Raw genomic sequence first — 22,351 nt, 5'->3', positions numbered from 1 at the left:
TACAGCCTTGGTCCAAAAATGGACAAACGAGCTGAATTCCAGAGGTGAGGTGAGAGTGACTGCTCTTGACATCAAGACAGCATTTGACCAAGTGTGGCATCAAGGAACCCTAGTAAAACTGAAGTCATTGGGAATCGGGGAGAAAATTCTTCACTGGCTGGAGTCATACCTAGAACAAAGGAAGATGGTTGTGGTGGTTGAAGGTCAATCATCACAACCCCTGGACATCGCTGCAGGTGTTCCTCAGGACAGTATCCTAGGGCCAACTATCTTCAGCTGCTTCATCAATGATCATCCCTCCATCATAAGGTCAGAAGTGGGGATGTTCACTGATGACTGCACAGTGTTCAGTGCCATTCGCAACTCCTCAGATAATGAATCAGTCTATGTCCGCATGCAGCAAGACCTGGACGACGTTCAGGCTTGGGCTGATAAGTGGCAGGTAACATTCGCGCCACACAAGTGCCAGGCAGTGACTATCTCCAACAAGTGAGCATCTAACCACCGCCCTTTGACATTCAACGGCATTACTATAGCCAAATCCCCCACCATCAACATCCTGGGGGTCACCATTGACCCGAAACTTAACTGGACCAGCCACATAAATACTGTGGCAACAAGAGCAAGTCAGAGTGTCTCACCTCCTGACACCCCAAAGCCTTCCTACCATCTACAAGGCACAAGTCAAGAGTGTGATGGAATACTCTCCACTTGCCTGGATGAGTGCAGCTCCAACAACACTCAAGAAGTTCTACACCATCCAGGACAAAGCAGCCCGCTTGATTGGCACCCCATCCACCACCTTAAACATTCACTCCCTCCACCACCTTCTACTAGATGCACTGCAGCAACTCGCCAAGGCTTCTTCGGCCGCACCTCCCAAACCCGCGACCTCGTCCACCTAGAAGGACAAGGGCAGCAGGCGCATGGGAACACCACCACCTGCAAGTTCCCCTCCAAATCACTCACCATCCTGACTTGAAAGTATATCGTCGATCCTTCATCGTCGCTGGGTCAAAATCCTGGAACTCCCTCCCTAACAGCACTGTGGGAGCACCTTCACCACACGGACTGCAGCGGCTCAAGAAGGCGGCTCACCACCACCTTCGAGGGGAAATTAGGGATGGGCAATAAATGCCGGCCTTTCCAGTGACGTCCACATCCCATGAATGAATAATAAAAAAAAAATTCTGAACGGTTGCTGGTAGACCAAGGCCTAGAAATTCAGTTGTTAGCGCCAGCCGCGAGCGCCTTAGGAGGAGGGGAAGTGGGGCGCTAAGCGGTTAGCGCCCGGCGCGACCTGCGCCTCTCGCGAACTTCACTCAAGATTTAGCGGCGGCGCTAAACCGCAGCGCCCGCTCAGCTGCGCGCGCAGATCGTGACATCATTTCATGGTGCGCCCCGAACCGGGACTTCCGTGGCACCGCCCTTCTGTGCGCCTGGCGCCCCCAGCGACTGGTAGAGGGGAACAGTTTCCAGTCGCTGCGGGGCACGGGGGGCACTATTTAAAGGGGACTCCTCCTGCATTATAAGTAACAGCCATTTTGTGCCACTCCTTCTTTGTGAGAGACAGATATTTGGAGACAAAGGCAGAGAGCTTTCTGCTTTGACTCAGCGCTTGCACAGGTACTTCTGGCTTCAGGCCAGAGCTTTGCACTTGGATTTCACTTTCAGTGCCATAGCCTTGAGTCATCACATATAATGGGGGCTGCAATGGGTGGAAACGTTGGCTTTCTGCATTGCATTCAAAGGGATCAGAGATGCCGTGAGAGAGTGCCAGGCATTGCCAGATGGAGAAGGGCCAACAGGCGTTGGCACAGGAGGCCTTACCCACCCAGGGTATACCGCCAGCAGTTCTCATATCTGAACATGTCTGAGGAGCAGTGTGTTCGGAGGCTGCGATTCAGAAGGGAGGTGGTCACTGAGATCTGCCACCTGCTTCGCAGAGATCTGCAGCCACAGCTGAGGAGCAGGACGTCTCTGTCGGTGGCAGTGAAGGTGACGGTGGCTCTCAACTTCTATGCCACCGGCTCCTTCCAATCCGCTACTGGGGACATTGCCAACATCTCCCAGTTCATGGTACAGTGCTGCATCTGCCAGGTGAACAATGCCCTTTTCAGAAGGAGACGTCAGTACATCTCTTTCCCCATGACCCTGGACAAGCAGCAAGAGCGTGCAATGGGATTTGGAAGAATAGCGGGCTTCCCCATGGTCCAGGGCGTAGAACTGATGAACCAGCAATGGTCAGGCCTTGCTTCAGGGCTGAAGTGTGCAGGGCATGGCAGCCAAATAAGTCGACCTTCCCCCTTTAAGAGCTGACCGGCGCCAGCGTGTCTGCCTTCATTCAGAAACTTGCCGCACCTGCGCTGCGCCCGCCCTCGGTGTTAGCGCTCGGCACGCCGGCTTAGCACCTTATGATAGTCGTGCATCACCTGCTTTAGCGCAGCAGCAACCTCTTGGGGCGATGCAACTGAATATCGGCGAAGGTGGCGCTAAGTTGCGCCGGGCGCTAAATTTAGCGAACGCCCAGCTGTAGCGCCCCAAACATGGCTATACTGAATTTCTAGGCCCAAGTATTCAGTGTCACTACACTCATTGCCTCTCTGATGATTTGTTAAACGTAGGAAGGCCCCGTCTGCCCTCTCAGGTGGACGTAAAAGATCCCAGGGCACTATTTCGAAGAAGAGCAGGGGAGTTCTCCCCGGTGTCCTCGTCCAATATTTATCGCTCAACCGACGTCACTAAACAGATGATCTGGTCATTACTGTTTGTGGGAGCTTGCTGTGCGCAAATTGGCCGCCGCGTTTCCTACATTACAACAGTGACTACGCTTCAAAAATACTTGATTGGCTGTGACATGCTTTGAGATGTCCTGAGGTCGTGAAAGGCACTGGAGAAATGTAAGTGTATCGATTTCTTTGTGGGTTCAATGACGACACATTGATGAAAGAGAATGTCTTTTAATCTAAAATATGTTCAACTAAGTTAACAGCTAAACAGGAGACACCATCTTAGAGATCCATCTAAAACCGAAACTAAAACTAAACTCCTTCTCTCACATGCCCTCTGCTGGTAAGGCATAAATAATCAAACAGGCAAATATGCTGGTAAGGCATAATAATCAAACAGGCAAATACCATCACTATTTGCTGATATCATTACAGTAAGATCTTTCTTTCTTTCTTTAAATGTGAGAAACTTATAGCCATGGTTCATATCGCACCATTGCACTAAGCAACGTTCCAAGAATATTACTAGACCAATATAATCTATCAGCTGCATTAGGAGCAGATATATCCGATATTAAGGGACACAAACTTAAGAGTTTGAGATAAAGAAATTAAAAGTGAATCCGGAGAAGAGAAAAATGTCCGTAGAAGGGGAATGGAGAAAGGGCAGGAGAATTGGGATTAAAAAGGTAAAGATGGCCAACAAAACGCTATCACAGGCTCGATGCACCAAGCAGCCTACTCCTGCTCGTATAGTTTATGTGAAACTAGTACAGAATGTTAGGACTACTTGCAGTCGAGCGGAAAAGCCAGAGTTGTTCAAAGCAGCAATGGCTCGTTGTTAAACGTCTCACTTGGACAGGAGTCGAGCTCAGATTCCGCAGCTCCTTTTCTAAGTTTGCTTTTTTAATTTATTCTCAGGATGTGGGCATCGCTGGCACTTATTGTCCACCCCTAGTTGCCCCTTAAGAAGATGGTGGTAGAGCAATGTTACCCTTTAAATTTGTTTTTTTGGGTGCGCGGCCCATTCAAAATATGGCGCGTGGGCGGTTTTTCCCTATTTAAAAGCCGGTGAGCCGGTTGCGTGGGAGCTGCAGGGCGTTGCATGGCCGCGCGGCTTAAAGGGAGCACTGGTGCTGGGCCTCCCTCTTGAACCGCTGCAGTCCGTGTGGTGAAGGTGCTCCCACAGTGCTGTTAGGGAGGGCGTGCCAGGATTTTGACAAGGCCCCGTTCACCCTTTCCCCCGATAGGTATGATCGGTGAAAACTAATTAAATCCGTGCTGTGAAATATTCCAAAGTTACCGTCCCAACTGCTACAGTGCCCCGATTACTATAACTACAAGATAGTAGCATTAACGCTAGCTCAGAGCGATTTAGCATGTCTTCAATCCAGGGATCGTGGAGTCAGGGCAAGCGTATCGTTAGCTCTTTGCTTTTAAGTTGTTTGTGCAAAGCTATCTCATGGAAAGATTTCTCAAAGGGTCACAGCTGCAAATGGACAAAATCCTAAGTGGCTACTAATCGTACTGTCTTTTTGGTCTCAGCTCACTCTTCAATTTTTCCCATAAATCATCATAAAACGGCTGCCTCAACATCTTTTAATGTAAATTTAGTATGCCTATAATATAGAAAAAGTTTGCACGCAATTCAAGGCAACGTTTTGCCATTATAAATTCCTATGGCTGTATTTACACTGCCTGTATTACACCCTCCCACCATGGAGGCGCTACAGCCCCACCGTTGGCGGGAGGGTGTAATTACAGCGTGACAAGTTGACATAGACAATTGCCATTTTAAATAACAACAACAACTTGTATTTATACAGCGCCTTTAACGTAGTAAAACATCCCAAGGCGCTTCAGAGGAGCGTTATCAAACAAAATTTGACATCGAGGCACGTAAAGAGATATTAAGACAAAAGCTTGGACAAAGAGGTAGGTATTAAGGAATGTCTTAAGGAGGAGAGAGAGGCAGAGAGGTTTAGGGAGGGAATTCCAGAGCTTAGGGCCCAGACAGCTGAATATGGAAATAAGACTTTATCACAAAAGTAGTAAAATAAGGACAGAATACAGGAAACTCTTTTTTATCCGGCACCGACGTGGTGCCGGTTGATCAAAAAGTCCGGATTACAGAGAGGTATACTTACCAAGGTACGAGAGCCCCGTACACGGCCACAGGTGCAGGAGTTCCGGTTACACGGCCACAGGTGCAGGAGCCCCGGTTACACGGCCACAGGTGCAGGAGCCCCGGTTACACGGCCACAGATCCAGGAGCCCCGGTTACACGGCCACAGGTGCAGGAACCCCAGTTACACGGCCACAGATCCAGGAGTCCCTGTTGCACGGCCACAGGTGCAGGAACCCCAGTTACACGGCCACAGATCCAGGAACCCCGGTTACACGGCCACAGGTGCAGGAGCCCCGGTTACACGGCCACAGGTGCAGGAACCCCAGTTACACGGCCACAGATCCAGGAACCCCGGTTACACGGCCACTAATATGAAGTAAAACTTACCTGAACCTACTCCTGAATTTTGCCGGTTAAGAGAGATTTCCGGAATTTAGGTGCTGGTTAAAAGAGTTTCCTGTACATGACTTTAAAATGGGGAGAGTTTTACCCCACTCCCATTGACCCCTGGCCTCTCGCCCCGCTTCACTAAAGGAGGACACTTGGTCTTGCCTCACACAACAGATCGACTAGTCTATGTGCACACTGGTGAAACTGGCGGACTCCAAACAACTGTATTGTTTACTTAAATCGTCTTCTGCAGTTCGGGCAAGTTTGTTCTGGTCTCCATATTCCTCTGTTGCTTGAAGGTGGCTGGACAATGACCATGTCACTAAACTAAAACTCCAGAGAGCCGTGAGTTCAAATCCCACCAGGGCAGTTTGAGAATCTGAATTCAGTTTAAAAAAATGAATCTGGAAATAAAAAGCCGGGATCAGTAAAAGTGACCATGAGGCTGTCGGATTGTCAGAAAAACCCATCTGGTTCACTGAGGTCCTTTAGGGAAGGAAACCTGCCGTCCTTACCCGGTCTGGGCCTATAGGTGACTCCAGTCCCACACCAATGTAGTTAACTCTTGACTGCCCTCTGAAGTGGCCAAGCAAGCCACTCAGTTGTATCGAACCAGCTACAAAAAAGGCGCACCCCCCACCACCTTCTCAAGGAGCAACTAGGGGTGGGCAATAAATGCCAGCCTTGCCCACATCCCGAGAACTAATAAAAAAACTGCCCCCAGTAGCTTTAAATTGGTGGCAAATAGATGTAACCAGCTTTCAACCACCTTATTCCATTTTTTTTTAAACTGTGTATTTTTACATCAGAATGTCAGTTAAAGGTAGGCAACAACAACAACTTGTGTTTATATAGCACCTTTAACATAGTAAAACGTCCCAAGGTGCTTCACAGGAGCGATTATCAAACAAAAATTGACACCGAGTCACATGAGGAGATATAAGGACCGGTGACCAAAAGCTTGGTCAAAGAGGTCGGTTTTAAGGAACGTCTTAAAGGAGGAGAGAGAGGCGGAGAGGTTTAGGGCGGGAATTCCAGAGCTCAGGGCCCAGGCAGCTGAAGGCACGGCCGCCAATGGTGGAGCGATTAAAATCGGGGGATGCTCAAGAGGCCAGAACTGGAGGAACGCAGATGGGGCATCAGTATAGTGCATTGGTATTCAATGTTTCAACGTCATACGACATTGGGAGCAGGCTTGGTCCCTCTCTTTATAACCATAGCCCCCTCCTTCCTGGTGTCACCCTGGTGAATCTGCCCCCTTCCCACACCTCTAACACCCTCCCTGAACGACAGACAATACTCCAACTGTGGTCTCGCTGAAAGAGCAGCCGAAAATGAACATATTAGATCGGGAAAAAGATAGAAAATGTCGCTCATTTTAAACACTGGACCCAATCCAAAGAATACACAAACAAGTTCCAGATAAAGTACTTCACTACGGCAACCGCACCATACCATCTAAAGATAGGTCGCTACAGGATGTGCTTCACGTTCAGAAAATAATACAATTCTGCAATGTTAAAGTGTGTGGGAAACATACAGACACGGGTGCATCGCTTCCCCCACAGCGCGGTGCAGCCCCTAAACAACAACAACTTATATTTATATAGTGCCTTTAATGTAGTAAAACGTCCCAAGGCGCTGCACAGGAGTATTTAAGACAAAAAATTTGACACCGATCCACATAAGGATAAGTTAGAGCAGGTGACCAAAAGCTTGGTCACAGAGGTAGGTTTTAAGGAGCGTCTTAAAGGAGGAGAGAGAGGTGGAGAGGTTTAGGGAGGGAATTCCAGAGCTCAGGGCCCAGGCAGCTGAAGGCACGGCCGCCAATGGTCAGGGATGCTCAAGGGGGCAGAATTAGAGGAGCGCAGAGATCTCAGAGGGTTGTAGGGCTGGGGAAGGTTACAGAGATAGGGAGGAGCGAGGCCATGGAGGGATTTGAAAACAAGGATGAGAATTTTGAAATCGAGGCGCTGCATAACCGGGAGCCAATGTAGGTCAGCGAGCACAGGGGTGATGGACGAACGGGACTTGGTGCGAGTTAGGACAGGGGCAGCCCTCCCCACAACAGACTGGAGACTGATGGATATGTGCGGCCTGCCCCAGTTACAGCGAGTTGATTTTGGGTCCCACTCTGGAACTTGGGGCCTAGCAAGCTGTCTGAGGCCTGGACATGGGGGAATCTGCCCTTCCCCGGGATAGCAACTCACCCACAGAGCATAAAGGGCAATGACCGCGCCCCCCAACCCCCACAACCAACATGGCTACTAGTTTGGAGGGGCTCCTACGCTCCCCCTTTTGTAGCCAGAATCCAGGACCAAACACGTACCCCGAAACCCCTGCCCCACACTGAGCCTTGTGCTCGAGGAACAGCACCTCATCTTTCGATTAGGCACTTTACAGCCTTCCGGAATCAACACTGAGTTCAACAATTTCAGATCGTAACCTTGGCCCCTATTTTTTTAATAAATACTTTTCAGTGTCAAAGTTTTAATTGATAACGCTTCTGTAAAGCGCATTGCTATGTTCAAGGTGCTATATAAATGCAAGTTGTTGTTTAATTGGACAATACTTGTAGGAAGCTTAGTTTGATAGATTTTTGTTGGGTATGGGTATTAAGTGATTAAGGCGGGTAGATGGAGCTAAGATACAGATCAGCTTCAGGCACCCCCTCACCCGCACCCCCACGCACCAGAAGGAGTGCGAGAGGACGGGGCCAGCTTGCCCGCACATTGGAAGAGTGCAGGCAACTGCCCACCGTCCAGCATCGCACGTGAAGGACGGGCACGTGGATGAGTTTGCGCAGTGCTGCTAAACCACCTGGAATTTCCGTGTGGCGGGGGAGGGGTACTTTGGGTGAAATTATCAGCGGGAACCACCAGGGAGACAGCGCAAACGGTCGTTCGCACTGGGGGGGGGGGCAGGTTTCGAGGGGTTCTGCGGTCACGGCAGGAGAACCCCAGGGAAATTCAGGGTCAACGTCTTGGGGAGAGGAGCGAATTGGTGAGGGGAGAAAATCGCGTTCCAAAGTAAAACACTCTTCTTCAGTCTTTTTGTATATTTATTCCGTTTTAATCCTCCTTATATCGTTTCTGATTATATTTAACATGTTGAAAACAAACAGGAAGCCTTGTGTTATTATACACAAGGTTTTTTTAAATCCCGGAATGTCAAAATATTGTTTATCTAACGCAGTCAATGTTTTCTTAAGGTTAGTGTTACACAGTCGCAACTCGATAGACCTTACACTGTATTCGGGCTGGTTTTAGATACACGGATGCACATATAATAACTTGGTCCATTTCACAACCTTGGTTACACCACATCAAACAGCTGTTACATGACACATCTTCCTCTACTTGCTCATTTTACAAGATCTTGCCTTTCTCCAGCGCCATTCACCACCTCAGAACGTCCCAAAGCGCTTTACACCCAATGAAGTATTTCTCAAGCATAGTCACTGTTGTAATGTAGAAAACACGGCAGACAATTTGCTCACAGCAAGCTCCCACAAACAGCAGTGAGATAAATGGCCAGATAATCTGTTTTTAGTGATGTTAGTTGAGGGATAAATATTGGCCTCAGGACACCAGGGAGAACTCCTCTGCTCTTCTTCAAGTAGTGTCGTGGCATCTTTTATGTCCACCTGATAGAGCAGACGGGTCCTCGGTTTAACGTCTCATCTGAAAGACGGCATCTCCGACAGTGCAGCACTCCCTCAGTACTACCCCTCCGACAGTGCGGCACTCCCTCAGTACTGCCCCTTCGACACTGCGGCGCTCCCTCAGTACCGCCCCCTCACAGTGCGGCGCTCACTCTGTACTGCCCCTCCGACAGTGCAGCGCTCCTTCAGTACTGCCCCTCTGACAGTGCAGTTCTCCCTCAGTACTGCCCCTCCGACAGTGCAGCGCTCCCTCAGTACTGCCCCTCCGACAGTGCGGCACTCCCTCAGTACTGCCCCTCCGACAGTGCAGCACTTCCTCAGTGCTGCCCCTCCAATAATGCAGCGCTCCCTCAGTACTGCCCCTCTGACAGTGCAGCGCTCCCTCAGTACTGCACCCTCAACAGTGCGGCGCTCCCTCAGTACTGCCCCTCCGACAGTGCGACGCTCCCTCAGTACATAAGAACATAAGAAATAGGAGCAGGAGTCAGCCACTCGGCCCCTCGAGCCTGCTCTGCCATTCAATGTGATCATGGCTGATCTTCTGCCTCAACTCCATTCACCGGCCCTATCGCCATATCCCTTGATGCCCTTACTAGTCAGAAATCTATCAACTTCTGTTCTGCATTTACCCAATGACTGAGCCTCCACAGTCCTCAGGGGTAGAGAATTCCAAAGGTTCACCACCCTCTGTGTGAAGAAATTTCTTCTCATCTCAGTCCTGAATGGACTACCCTTTATCCTGAGGCTGTGGCCCCTGGTTCTAGACTCCCCAGCTAAGGGAAACATTCTCCCAGCATTCATCCTATCAAGCCCTGTAATAATTTTGTATGCTTCAATGAGATCCCCTCTCATTCTTCTGAATTCAAGAGAATACAGGCCTAGTTTACCCAATCTCTTCTCATACGACAGTCCCGTCAGCCCAGGAATCAATCTCGTGAACCTTTGTTGCACTCCCTCTATGGCAAGTATATCCTTCCTTAGGTAAGGAGACCAAAATTGTACACAGTACTCCAGGTGTGGTCTCACCAAGGCCCTATATAATTGGAGTAAGACTTCTTTACTCCTGCACTCAAATCCTCTTGTAATGAAGGCCAGCATACCATTTGCCTTCCTAATGGCTTGCTGCACCTGCACATTCACTTTCAGTGACTCATGTGCAAGGACACCCAGTACCGCCCCTCCGACAGTGTGACGCTCCCTCAGTACCGCCCCCCCGACAGTGCGGCACTCCCTCAGTACTGCCCCTCCGACAGTGCGGCGCTCCCTCAGTACCGCCCCCCGACAGTGCAGCTCTCCCTCAGTACTGCCCCTCCGACAGTGCGGCGCTCCCTCAGTACTGCTCCTCTGACAGTGCGGTTCTCCCTCAGTACCGCCTCTCCGACAGTGCGGCACTCCCTCAGTACTGCCCCTCCGACAGTGCGGCGCTCCCTCAGTACCGCCCCCCGACAGTGCAGCTCTCCCTCAGTACTGCCCCTCCGACAGTGCGGCACTCCCTCAGTACTGCTCCTCTGACAGTGCGGTTCTCCTTCAGTACCGCCTCTCCGACAGTGCGGCGCTCCCTCAGTACTGCTCCTCTGACAGTGCGGTTCTCCCTCAGTACCGCCCCTCCGACAGTGCGGCGCTCCCTCAGTACTGCCCCTCTGACAGTACGGCGCTCCCTCAGTACTGCCCCTCTGACAGTACGGCGCTCCCTCAGTACTGCCCCTCCGACAGTGCGGCGCTCCCTCAGTACTGCCCCTCCGATAGTGCAGCGCTCCCTCAGTACTGCACTGGGAGCGTGGGCCTGGTACGGTGCAGATTTATCAGAATCACAGAAACAGGCCATTCGGCTCAACTGGTCCATGCCGGTGTTTATGCTCCACATGAGCCTCCTCCCACCCCTCTTCATCTCACCCCATCAGCATATCCTTCTATTCCTTTCTCCCTCATGTGTTTATCTAGCTTCCCCTTAAATGCATCTGTACTATTCGCCTCAACCACTCCCTGTGGTAGTGAGTTCCACATTCTCACTACTCTCTGGGTAAAGAAGTTTCTCCTGAATTCCCTATTGGATTTATTAGTGACTATTTTATATTGATGGCCTCTAGTTCTGGTCTCCCCCACAAGTGGAAACATCTTCTCTACGTCTACCCTATCCAACCCCTTCATAATTTTAAAGATCTCTATCAGGTCATCCCTCAGTCTTCTCTTTCCCAGAGGAAAGAGTGGATCTTTCGTTGGCTTCGATAGTCAACAGGTATTTCGATTTTGAAGTAACATTAAATGAAGAAAGACACTCTCAGGGTAATCTAACTTTGTGCAATAGTGTAAACGGGTGAGAGCGAATCAGCAGTCTGATTTATATCTCTCCCCATTTTTCTATCCATTGACTTCAATCCCATTGATTGGGATTGGGATGGACTGGGATTGATTGGGATTGGGATTGGGATGGACCGGGATTGACATGGATTGGGACCGGGATTGACATGGATTGGGATTGGGATTTACAGGGATTGGGAATGGGATTGGGATGGACTGGGATTGACATGGATTGGGATTGGGATTGGAATTGGGATGGACCGGGATTTATATGGATTGGAATTGGGATTGACATGGATTGGGATGGACTGTGATTGGGATTGGGATGGACTGGGATTGTGACAGACTGGGATTGGGATGGACTGGGATTGGAATGGACTGGGATTGGGATTATAGAAGCTCCCTATTTCCACAATAACCAAATACTTTTGTTAGCACTCCATTCTGTGAGAAATCCACCGTGGATTCTCTACATTCCCAAATGATATACACTTGTAAACAGCTCAAAATAAAACTAGACAATGTACAAATACACAGCAGGTCAGTCAGCATCTGTAAGTAGCTCGGACTCAGTCTTGAAAGCTCCAATTGAGCCCCAGCACCCACACCCTAGTTGGTTGACCTCTCGCTTGTGTAGAACCCATTGGCAAACAGCTCATTTCTTTCGTACAGCAACACTTCCATACTTACTGGGAATTGGGGCCCAGTGACCAGTCAGTGAGGCTCCGCAATTGAAAATCACTCCTAATGGATTTTACTGGGCATGTTTTCTAATTGGCAAGGACCCACACGAATACATCAACAGAGAACACCCTACGTCACAATGGAATTCAAACAACAACCCTAGGATCTGGCCTATGTGATGACAGACAGAGGGGGCTAGGCTACACCTATTAAGAACATTAGGAACAGTAGGAGGCCATTCAGCCCCTCGAGTCTGTTCCGCCATTCAATCAGATTATGGCTGATATGCACCCCGACTCCATCTACCTGCCTTTACTCCATATCCCTCGATACCCTTTCCCAACAAAAATCTGTCGATCTCAGTCTTGAAAGCTCCAAATGACCCCCAACACCCACAGCCTAGTAGGTTTTGTCAAACTCCACAAGAATTCTGTTTGACGGAGCCACGGTTCCCACCTGTACTGCTTCAGTCCCATTTCCTGCTGCAATCTTCCTTTTGTTCTCGGCACTCTCGGCTCCGGCCAGGGCGGCCAATAATCTTTCTTCTGCCAGTGCAGCTCTACTTTGAGCTGAAGAAGCCTTCTGTTGTGCTGCAGTCATCATCCGTGTCACCTCGGCCACTCTGCCTTCCATCACCGACACTTTCTTGGTGGATTCCAGCAGGGTTTCCTTGGCTTGTTCCTTCATCTTCTCAACCTCCTCGTTGACCCTTTCCACCTCTGCCAGGGACCCTGTGGCTATTTCTTCTGCTGCTGCTGCCTTCTCTTCAGCAGCGGCCGCTGCCTGTTCAGTCTCCTCTATCCTCTTCTCCGCCTCGCTGGCCTTCACCTCAAAGGTCTTCACTCTCGCCTCAGCCATCTCCGCGGCGGCCGCCATCTTCTCCTCGGCCTTGCTTGTCCTTTCATCGGCCTCGTTGACTTTCTGCCGGGCCTGAAGTAAGGCGAGCTCCGACGAAGATAATTCTTCTTCCACCTTGGCCAGTTTTTTGTTGGACTCCAGTAACTTTCCTTCCATTTCCACGGCAGCCTTCTTGGCCCTGGTCGCCTCTTCCTCAGCTGCAGCCACGTCTTCTGCGGCCTTTTTGACCTTCCAGCCTTCGAGGGTTCTGGCTCTGATGGCCTCCTTTTCCTTCACCGCTGCTTCCTCTGTTCTTTGCTTTGCATCAGCAGCTTTCTCTTCAGCCTCTTCCTTGAGAACCTTCTGAAGTTCCAGCTCCCTTATCCTGAGGAAAAGAGCGATACTTTTAACATTAGGATACATACAAAGAAAGAAGGAACTTGCATTTCTCCAGCCCCTTCCACGACCTCAGGACTTCCCAAAGCACTTTACAGCCAATTAAGTACTTTTGAAGTATAGTCACTGTTGTAATGTCGGAACTATTTTACTGCATATGATTTCCGCCTCACCCTCCACCTATCTAGAATTTATTTAAAAACTTACATCTCCTTTGAGTAATTCTCCTTAGAGCAGAGAAGGTTAAGGGGAGATTTAATAGAGGTGTTCAAAATTATGAAGGGTTTTGATAGGCTAAATAAGGAGAAACTGTTTCCAGTGGCAGGAGGGTCGGTAACCAGAGGTCACAGATTGAAGGTGATTGGCAAAAGAACCAGAGGGGAGATGAGGAGAATTTCTTTTACGCAGCGAGTTGTTGTGATCTGGAACGCGCTGCCTGAAAGGGCGGTGGAAGCAGATTCAATAGTAACTTTCAAAAGGGAATTGGATAAATACTTGAAAAGGGAAAATTCACAGGACTGTGGGGAAAGAGCAGGGGGAGTGGGACTAATTGGAGAGCTCGTTCAAAGAGCCGGCACAGGCACGATGGGCCGAATGGCCTCCTTCTGTGCTGTAAGATTCTGTGATTTGCATGCACTTCCAGTCAACTTTTCCCATTATAAATTCCTACGCTGCGCATGTATAATGGGAACTGTCTATGTAAATGTGTCACACTGTAATTACACCCTCCCGCCAGTGGTGATGCTGCAGCAGTTGTGCATCTCCCAGTTCCTTGGCCGGAATTGCAGAGAACTCCAACCAACTCTACTTCAAAAACTGTCCGCTAGTTTTGCCATTTAACCAATAATACAATCAACTCAAAGTTTTACAGAAAGAAAGACTTGCATTTTATATAAGCGCCTTTCATGAGCTCAGGATGTCCCAAACACTTTACAGCCAATGAAGTACTTTTGAAGTGTAGTCACTGTTGTAATGTGGGAAACGCGGCAGCCAATTTGTACACATCCTGAGAATGAATTGAAATGAGAGAGAGTAGGAACGGTAGATTTTAAATCCATTCCAGTTTAGGCACTGCTTTGCCTCTGGTGTAACCCGCAGCAAATTATTTCAGTGTCGGCTGTGGCTCAGTGGGTCGCACCCTCGCCTCTGAGTCAGAAGGTCGTGGGTTCAAGTCCCACTCCAGAGACTTGAGCCCCCTAATCCAAGCTGACACTCCAGTGCAATACCGAGGGAGTGCTGCACTGTCGGAGGGGCAGTACTGAGGGAGTGCTGCACTGTCGGAGGGGCAGTACTGAGGGAGCCCTGCACTGCCGGAGGGGGCAGTACTGAGGGAGCGCTGCACTGTCGGCGGGGCAGTACTGAGGGAGCGCTGCACTGTCAGAGGGGGCAGTACTGAGGGAGTGTCGCACTGTCAGAGGGACAGTACTGAGGGAGCGCTGCACTGTCGAAGGGGCAGTACTGAGGGAGTGCTGCACTGTCGGAGGGGCAGTACTGAGAGAGCGCCGCACTGTCGGAAGGACAGTACTGAGGGAGCGCTGCACCGTCGGGGGGACAGTACTGAGGGAGCGCTGCACTGTCGGAGGGGGCAATACTGAGGGAGCGCCGCACTGTCGGAAGGCAGTACTGAGGGAGCGCTGCACTGTCGGAGGGGCAATACTGAGGGAGCGCTGCACTGTCGGAGGGGCAGTACAGAGGGAGCACCGCACTGTCAGAGGGGGCAGTACTGAGGGAGTGTCGCACTGTTGGAGGGACAGTACTGAGGGAGCGCTGCACTGTCGAAGGGGCAGTACTGAGGGAGCGCTGCACTGTCGGAGGGGCAGTACTGAGAGAGCGCCGCACTGTCGGAAGGACAGTACTGAGGGAGCGCTGCACTGTCGGGGGGACAGTACTGAGGGAGCGCTGCACTGTCGGAGGGGCAGTACTGAGAGAGCGCCGCACTGTCGGAAGGACAGTACTGAGGGAGCGCTGCACCGTCGGGGGGACAGTACTGAGGGAGCGCTGCACTGTCGGAGGGGGCAGTACTGAGGGAGCGCCGCACTGTCGGAAGGCAGTACTGAGGGAGCGCTGCACTGTCGGAGGGGCAATACTGAGGGAGCGCTGCACTGTCGGAGGGGCAGTACTGAGAGAGCGCCGCACTGTCGGAAGGACAGTACTGAGGGAGCGCTGCACCGTCGGGGGGACAGTACTGAGGGAGCGCTGCACTGTCGGAGAGGGCAGTACTGAGGGAGCGCCGCACTGTCGGAAGGCAGTACTGAGGGAGCGCTGCACTGTCGGAGGGGCAATACTGAGGGAGCGCTGCACTGTCGGAGGGGCAGTACAGAGGGAGCACCGCACTGTTGGAGAGGCAGTACTGAGGGAGCGCTGCACTGTCAGAGGGGCAGTACTGAGGGAGCGCTGCACTGTCGGAGGGGCAGTACTGAGGGAGCGCTGCACTGTCGGAGGGGCAGTACTGAGGGAGCGCTGCACTGTCGGAGGGGCAGTACTGAGGGAGCGCTGCACTGTTGGAGGGCAGTACTGAGGGAGCCCTGCACTGTCGGAGGTGCCGTTTTTCAGATGAGATCCGAGGCCACGTCTGCCCTTTCAAATGGACATAAATGATTTCAAAGAGCAAGGGGAGTTCTCCCTGATGTCCTGGGCGAATATTTATCCCCCAAGCAACTCCTACATACAGATGATCGGGTCATTATCACTTTGCTGTTTGTGGGAGCTTGCTGTGCGCAAATTGGCTGCCGCGTTTCCCACATTACAACAGTGACTGCACTTCAAAAAGTACTTCATTGGCTGTAAAGTGCTTTGGGACGTCCTGGGGTGGCGAAAGGCAGGGGAGAAATGCCAGTCTTTTTCTTTCTTTTATCAGCTTCAGTGTGAGTTTAAGGATGCAGGAGTTCACCTACGTGTTGGCCAAGGTGTGTTTGGTGTTGACGTACTGTTGCTGACAATCCGCACAGGCCCGTTCCAGTCTTTCTATTGTTTTGTCCCAAGACTCTTTAATCGGGGCCAAGAGGTGAAGCTTCTGTACAACGGCCAGCATCGTCTGTTTCAGCTCCTTCTTCAGCTCCTGCAATCAGGTCACAACGAGCAAAGGTCACCGACGTCCCAGCTGGTAAATCAAAGGGCGCGAACCGACATAACGAGTGAAAGGGGGACATCACAGTCAACATTCTCGTACCTGGTAAAATTAGTTTAGAAGATTAAGGGGTGATCTAATTGATGTGTTTTAGATGATTAAAGGAGTTAATGGGGTCGATAGAGAGAAACTATTTCCTCTGGTGGGGGGGAGTCCAGAACAAGGGGGCAGAACCTTAAAATTAGAGCCAGGCCGTTCAGGGGTGATGTCAGGAAGCACTTCTTCACACAAGGGTGGTGGGAATATGGAACTCTCTCCCCCAAAAAGCTGTGGCTGCTGGGGGTCAATTGAAAATTTTAAAACTGAGATTGAGTTTTGTTTGGTAAGGGTATTAAGGGTTACGGAAGTAAGGCGGGTAAATGGAGTTAAAATACAGATCAGCCGTGATCTCATTGAATGGTGGAACAAGCTCAAGGGGTTGAATGGCCTCCTCCTGCTCCAATGTGCTTAAGAAAGGTGACTGGAACTAAAAACATACAACAGGTCATTTTGGACAGCCTGCATTGCGCCAAGATATACGTGTGTCTGTGTTATGTTTAGCCCGGGTGATCCAATTAGCTCTTAAACGGAGATAATCTCCAGTTTAAAATGATTTTGTCTTTGGAGACAGGTAGAAACCTCACTTAGTGACTCACGAGAGCAAATAGGGCCAATTTCCCTTTGTCTAATGCCCCCCCACTCCCTTCACACCCCCCCACCCTTCCCTCCCCTCCACCCCAACCCCCCACCCCCACCCCCACACACCCCCACACCCACCCACCCACCCCCACACACCCCCACCCTCCCACCCCCACCCACCCACACACCCCCACCCCAACCCCCAACCCTTCCCTCCACCCCCACACACCCACCCCCACCCCCATACCACCCCCCCACACACACACCCACCCCCACCCCCACACCACCCCCACCCCCACACCGCCCCCCCACCCACCCCCACACCACCCCCACCCCCACACCACCCCCCCACCCACCCCCACACCACCCCCCCACCCACCCCCACACCACCCCCCCACCCACCTCCACCCCCCCACACCCACCCCCACCCCCACACCCACCCCCCCCACCCACATCCACCCACACCCCCCCACCCCCCCCCACACCCATCCCCACCCCCACACCCATCCCTACCCCCCCACCCATCCCCCCACCCCCACCCATCCCCCCACCCCCACACCCCCCACCCACACACCCCCACCCACCCCCCACCCCGAGTCCCTGATTCTGTGACAATAGGCAGAGGAATTGGGAATGGAGTAATGATGCAGGAGTGGTGTCTAACCAAGTCTTGAATAGGTGTCAGCTGTGGCTCAGTGGGCAGCACGCTCGCAGCTGAGTCAGAAGGCCGTGGGTTGAAGTCCCACTCCAGAGACTTGAGCCCAAAAATCCAGGCTGACTCGCCAAGGCTTCTTTGACAGAACCTCCCAAATCCGCGACCTCTTCCACCTAGAAGGACAAAGGCAGCAGGCGCATGGGAACACCACCACCTCCAAGTCACACACCATCATCGCTGGGTCAAAATCCTGGAACTCCCTCCCTAACCGCACTGTGGGAGCACCTTCACCTCACGGACTGCAGCGGTTCAAGGCGGCGGCTCACCACCACCTTCTCGAGGGCAATTAGGGCTGGGCAATAAATGCTGGCCTTGCCAGCGACGCCCACATCCCGAGAATGAATTTAGAAAAATATGTTTCCTGAGATTTAAAAAGATTGATTTCACTTTTTCTTGTTTAAAGTATTGCTGCAGCAGTGTGTGCCAGTTGCTGTAGCAACCAAACATCGTGTGGGAATGACACTCAAGGCCGAGGGCCGTGGACCCTGCCAGGCTATTCAAAATAACTCAGCATCATGGTCCAGTGATGCCAGCGCATTTATCTGGCTATAATCAGCTTCAAGAGCTGCTTAGATCCATGAGAGAAAGATTCTTAATGGAGATCAAACTGGGGGTGCGGCAGGAAGAGAGTGAGGAGCCAGCGCCCGTTTGCTCAAAAAATATAAATTTTCTCTTTCCGTGTGTATTGGCTCCCGGTCCGGCAACGCCTCAATTTTAAAATTCTCATCCTTGTGTTCAAATCCCTCCATGGACTCACCCCCTCCCTACCTCTGTAACCTCTTCCGGTCCCACAATCCTCCGAGATCTCTGCGCTCCTCCAATTCTGGCCTCTTGCGCATCCCCGATTTTAATCGCTCCGCCACTGGCGGCCGTCTCTTCAGCTGCCTGGGCCCTAAGCTCTAGAATTCCCTCCCTAAACCTCTCCAACTCTCTCTCTCCTCCTTTAAGATGCTCCTTAAAACCGACCTCTTTGACCGAGCTTTTGGTCACCTGTCCTAATATCCCCTTATGTGGCTCGGTGTCAAATTTTGTTCGGTAACGCTTCAAGGTGAAGCGCCCTGGGACGTTAAAGGCTCTGTATAAATGCAAGTTGTTGTACAATTTAAAACTATTTTACAAAACAATCATTGCTTTGAAATTTGGCATGACCTCCCAGCATGCATTGCATCCCTTTCCTTGCGGAAGTGGACAAGGGTCAGGTTCCCACGGCAACAATCAGCCATGATGCGTAGGCTGCTTTAGGACTTGTAGTGTCGGACTGAACTGCAATCTCCTGGTGTCAATCAGGCCTAAATGGTTAAAGACTGGGTGCAGAGTTTCCGCTTTGGGCGCGATCGGGAAATTGCGCCCCAATAATGCGCTTGAAATTGAGCTGGTGAGGTCACAGTTCAAGTTTCCGCTAAAATTCTTCTGCATAATCACAATCGTAAAATCTCCCGTCAACCAGCGCAATCGGGCAGCGGAACAGAATGTAATCCTTATCATTTTTTTCTTTCCATTAAAAAGTATTCCATATAGGGCCCTGGTGAGACCACACCTGGAGTACTGTGTACAGTTTTGGTCTCCTTACCTAAGGAAGGATATACTTGCCATAGAGGGAGTGCAACGCAGGTTCACCAGACTGGTTCCTGGGATGGGGGGGTTGTCCTATGAGGAGAGATTGAGTAGACTAGGCCTATATTCTCTGGAGTTTAGAAGAATGAGAGGTGATCTCATTGAAACATACAAAATTCTTACAGGGCTTGACAGGGTAGATGCAGGGAGGATGTTTCCCCTGGCTGGGGAGTCTAGAACCAGGTGTCACAGTCTCAGAATAAGGGGTCGGCCATTTAGGACTGAGATGAGGAGAAATTTCTTCACTCAGAGGGCGGTGAATCTTTGGAATTCTCTACCCCAGAGGGCTGTGGAGGCTCAGTCGTTGAGGATAGTCAACATAAGAACATAAGATGTAGGAGCAGGAGTAGATCATTTGGCCCCTCGAGCCTGCACCGCCATTCAATAAGATCATGGCTGATCTGATCTTGGCCTCAACTCCACTTCCCTGCCCGCTCCCGATAACCCTTGACTCCCTTACCATTCCAAAATCTGTCTATCTCCACCTTAAATACATTCAATGACCCAGCCTCCTCCACAGCTCTCTGGGGAAGAGAATTCCAAAGATTCACGACCCTCGGAGAGAAGAAATTCCTCCTCATTTCTGTTTTAAATGGGTGCTCCCTTATTCTGAAATTATGCCCCCTAATTCTAGATTCCCCCACGAGGGGAAACATCGAATGGCCGAATCCTGCTCCTATTTCTTATGTTCTTGTGTTGATGTGTTTACGAGTGGTAACCTGGAGCAGTTTTATTAATAGAACTGAGAATGGGTTTATCACCAAAAGTAAGCATTTTTAATCAGGGTGTCCAGTGTTCCCGCTAAGCTGTGCGGCCACGTGGCCACTCAGCGGCCTAGCATAGAAACATAGAAAACATAGAAGATAGGAGCAGGAGTAGGCCATTCGGCCCCTCGAGCCTGCTCCGCCATTCAATGAGATCATGGCTGATCATCCAAATTCAGTACCCTGTCCCTGCCTTCTCCCCATATCCCTTGATCCCTTTAGCCTTAAGAAATATATCCAACTCCTTCTTGAATATATTTAATGAATTGGCCTCCACTGCCTTCTGTGGTAGAGAATTCCACAGGTTCACCACTCTCTGGGTGAAGAAATTCCTCCTCATCTCAGTCCTAAATGGCTTACCCCTTATCCTTAGACTGTGACCCCTGGTTCTGGACTCCCCGGCCATCGGGAACATCCTGCATCTAGTCTGTCTAGTTCTAGTTCCACGCAGGCCGCTGACCAGCTTTTTATTTGCGAGAAAGAGCGCACGTGTGAAAATTTGAATGGGCCACGCAGCCAGTTAAAGGGGCCAGGCACCAAATGAAAAGAGGGAACATTGAGGTTGCCCAGTTCTCTACCTGTGAGTAACCTGATTTAAAATCACTGAAAATGACTTTCAAAAATATACTGAACCATTTAATAGTTTCACTGGCGTGCACAGTCAGGTTCTTAGCAAATGAAATATATTTTGATATGAAAAAAGCTTTGAAAACGTGCCGACCAGTAAGACAATGAGCGCAACTTGAAGCGCTTTCCCGAAATAGAGCAATCAGCGGGATTGAAGCAGCGGAAAAGGTCGCGGAAAACACGATCGGAAGCGGCTTTGGGCGAAGCGCACTTCCGTTTAAAATTCCCCGATCTTCCGCGCTGTTTCGGCCGATGCTGCCCGGACGGCGCTGATCAACATTCCCTGTAATTTTGTCTGGGGCCGCACGGGCCGGTCACAATACTCGTTTTTTGCATCGAGAAGTTGGCGAGCCGGTTGCCCGGATTCTCCCAAGTGCTGCGCAGCCTTGCAGCTTACAGGGAACATCGGTGCTGAGATAATTAGCAGAAACTCGGCCCCCCCGCCGTAGCCCACCAGAACAGGGAAAGTGCTAAAGAGCTCGAATTCCCTGGGTTAGAGCAGTTGTATAGTAATCCAGTGATCGTGGAGCAGCTTTGGGCAGGAGTGGGGAGCGCACTAGTGGTGAGAGCGGGAACGTGCACGCCAGTGAAATTCAAAGCAATGGAGACAATTGAAGGGAAATGTTACATAAGGGTGACAAAAATTTTGAAAACCATTCTAAGGGCTCAAAAAGGATTTTAACTCATCAGAAACAACTTGTATTTATATAGCGCCTTTAATGTAGGAAAATGTCCCAAGGCGCTTCACAGGAGCGATAATCAAACAGAACTTGACATTGAATGAAAAGAAAAAACTGGCGTTTCTATAACGCCTTTCACAACCTCGGGACGTCTCAAGGCGCTTTACAGCCAATGAAGTACTTTTGGAGTCTAGCCACTGTTGTAATGTAGGAAACGCGGCAGCCAATTCAATTTGCGCACAGCAAGCTCCCACAAACAGCAATGAGATGATGACCAGATAACTTTTTTAGTAATGTTGGTTGAGGGATACATATTGGCCCAGGATATCAGGGAGAACTGCCCTGCTCTTCTTCAAAATAGTACCACGGGATCTTTTACATCCACTTGGGAGGGCAGAGGGGAACTCAGTTTAACGTCTCATCCAAAAGACAGCACCTCCAACAGTGCAGTGCTCCCTCAGTACTGCCCCTCTGACAGTGCAGCACTCCCTCAGTACTGCTCCTCCGACAGTGCAGCACTCCCTCAGTACTGCCCCTCCGACAGTGCGGCGCTCCCTCAGTACTGCCCCTCCGACAGTGCAGCGCCCCCTCAGTACTGCCCCTCTGACAGTGCAGCGCTCCCGTTACATCCCTATTAGCAGATCTCCTGTGATGTTGCTCACAAGCTCTCGATCTCTGATTGTGATTTTTATCTGTTGGTGGGGGAGCTGTTTAAGATGGCCTGTCCCTTTAAGGCCGCGGTTCAGGCACTTCCTGGCTGGGGGTGGGGGGAGGTGGGAGTTGGGGGAGAGAGGCAAACCCCAGCTGCTTATAAAGTCCTGAAAATCAATCATAGGGAAAATGTAAAATAGAAACAGAAAATGCTGGAAACACTCAGCAGGTCAGGCAGCATCCGTGGAGAGAGAAACAGAGTTAACGTTTCAGGTCGATGACCCTTCGTCAGAACTGGAAAACGTTCTGACGAAACTCTGCTTCTCTCTCCACAGATGCTGCCTGACCTGCTGCGTATTCCCAGCATTTTGTCTTTATTTCAGATTTCTAGCACCCGCAGTGTTTTGCTTCAGTAATTGGGACAATGTA

At 50.7% G+C, this 22,351-nt stretch overlaps 1 protein-coding gene across 2 annotated transcripts in view; it reads right to left on the bottom strand.

The window, feature by feature from the left end:
* Positions 1-10,446: 10,446 nt before the first annotated feature.
* The window catches only part of LOC147107203 (uncharacterized), a 145,844-nt gene continuing 133,939 nt past the window's right edge, over positions 10,447-22,351 (bottom strand). For both annotated transcript variants that reach the window (XM_086008379.1, XM_086008380.1), the window contains exons 18-19: positions 16,021-16,184; positions 10,447-13,115 (exon numbers count right to left, since the gene is read on the bottom strand). In XM_086008379.1, the coding sequence (XP_085864505.1) occupies positions 12,293-13,115; positions 16,021-16,184 (987 nt within the window). In that variant the 3' untranslated portion in view covers positions 10,447-12,292. The remainder of the gene's footprint in view (positions 13,116-16,020; positions 16,185-22,351) is intronic.

Source organism: Somniosus microcephalus, chromosome 15, assembly GCF_052327205.1.
Source record: "Somniosus microcephalus isolate GS21.2 chromosome 15, FLI_Smic_1.0, whole genome shotgun sequence".
Lineage (NCBI taxonomy): Eukaryota > Metazoa > Chordata > Chondrichthyes > Squaliformes > Somniosidae > Somniosus > Somniosus microcephalus.
The sequence above is the reverse complement of the archived record's forward strand: the minus strand, read 5'-3'. Positions and strand labels throughout refer to the sequence as shown.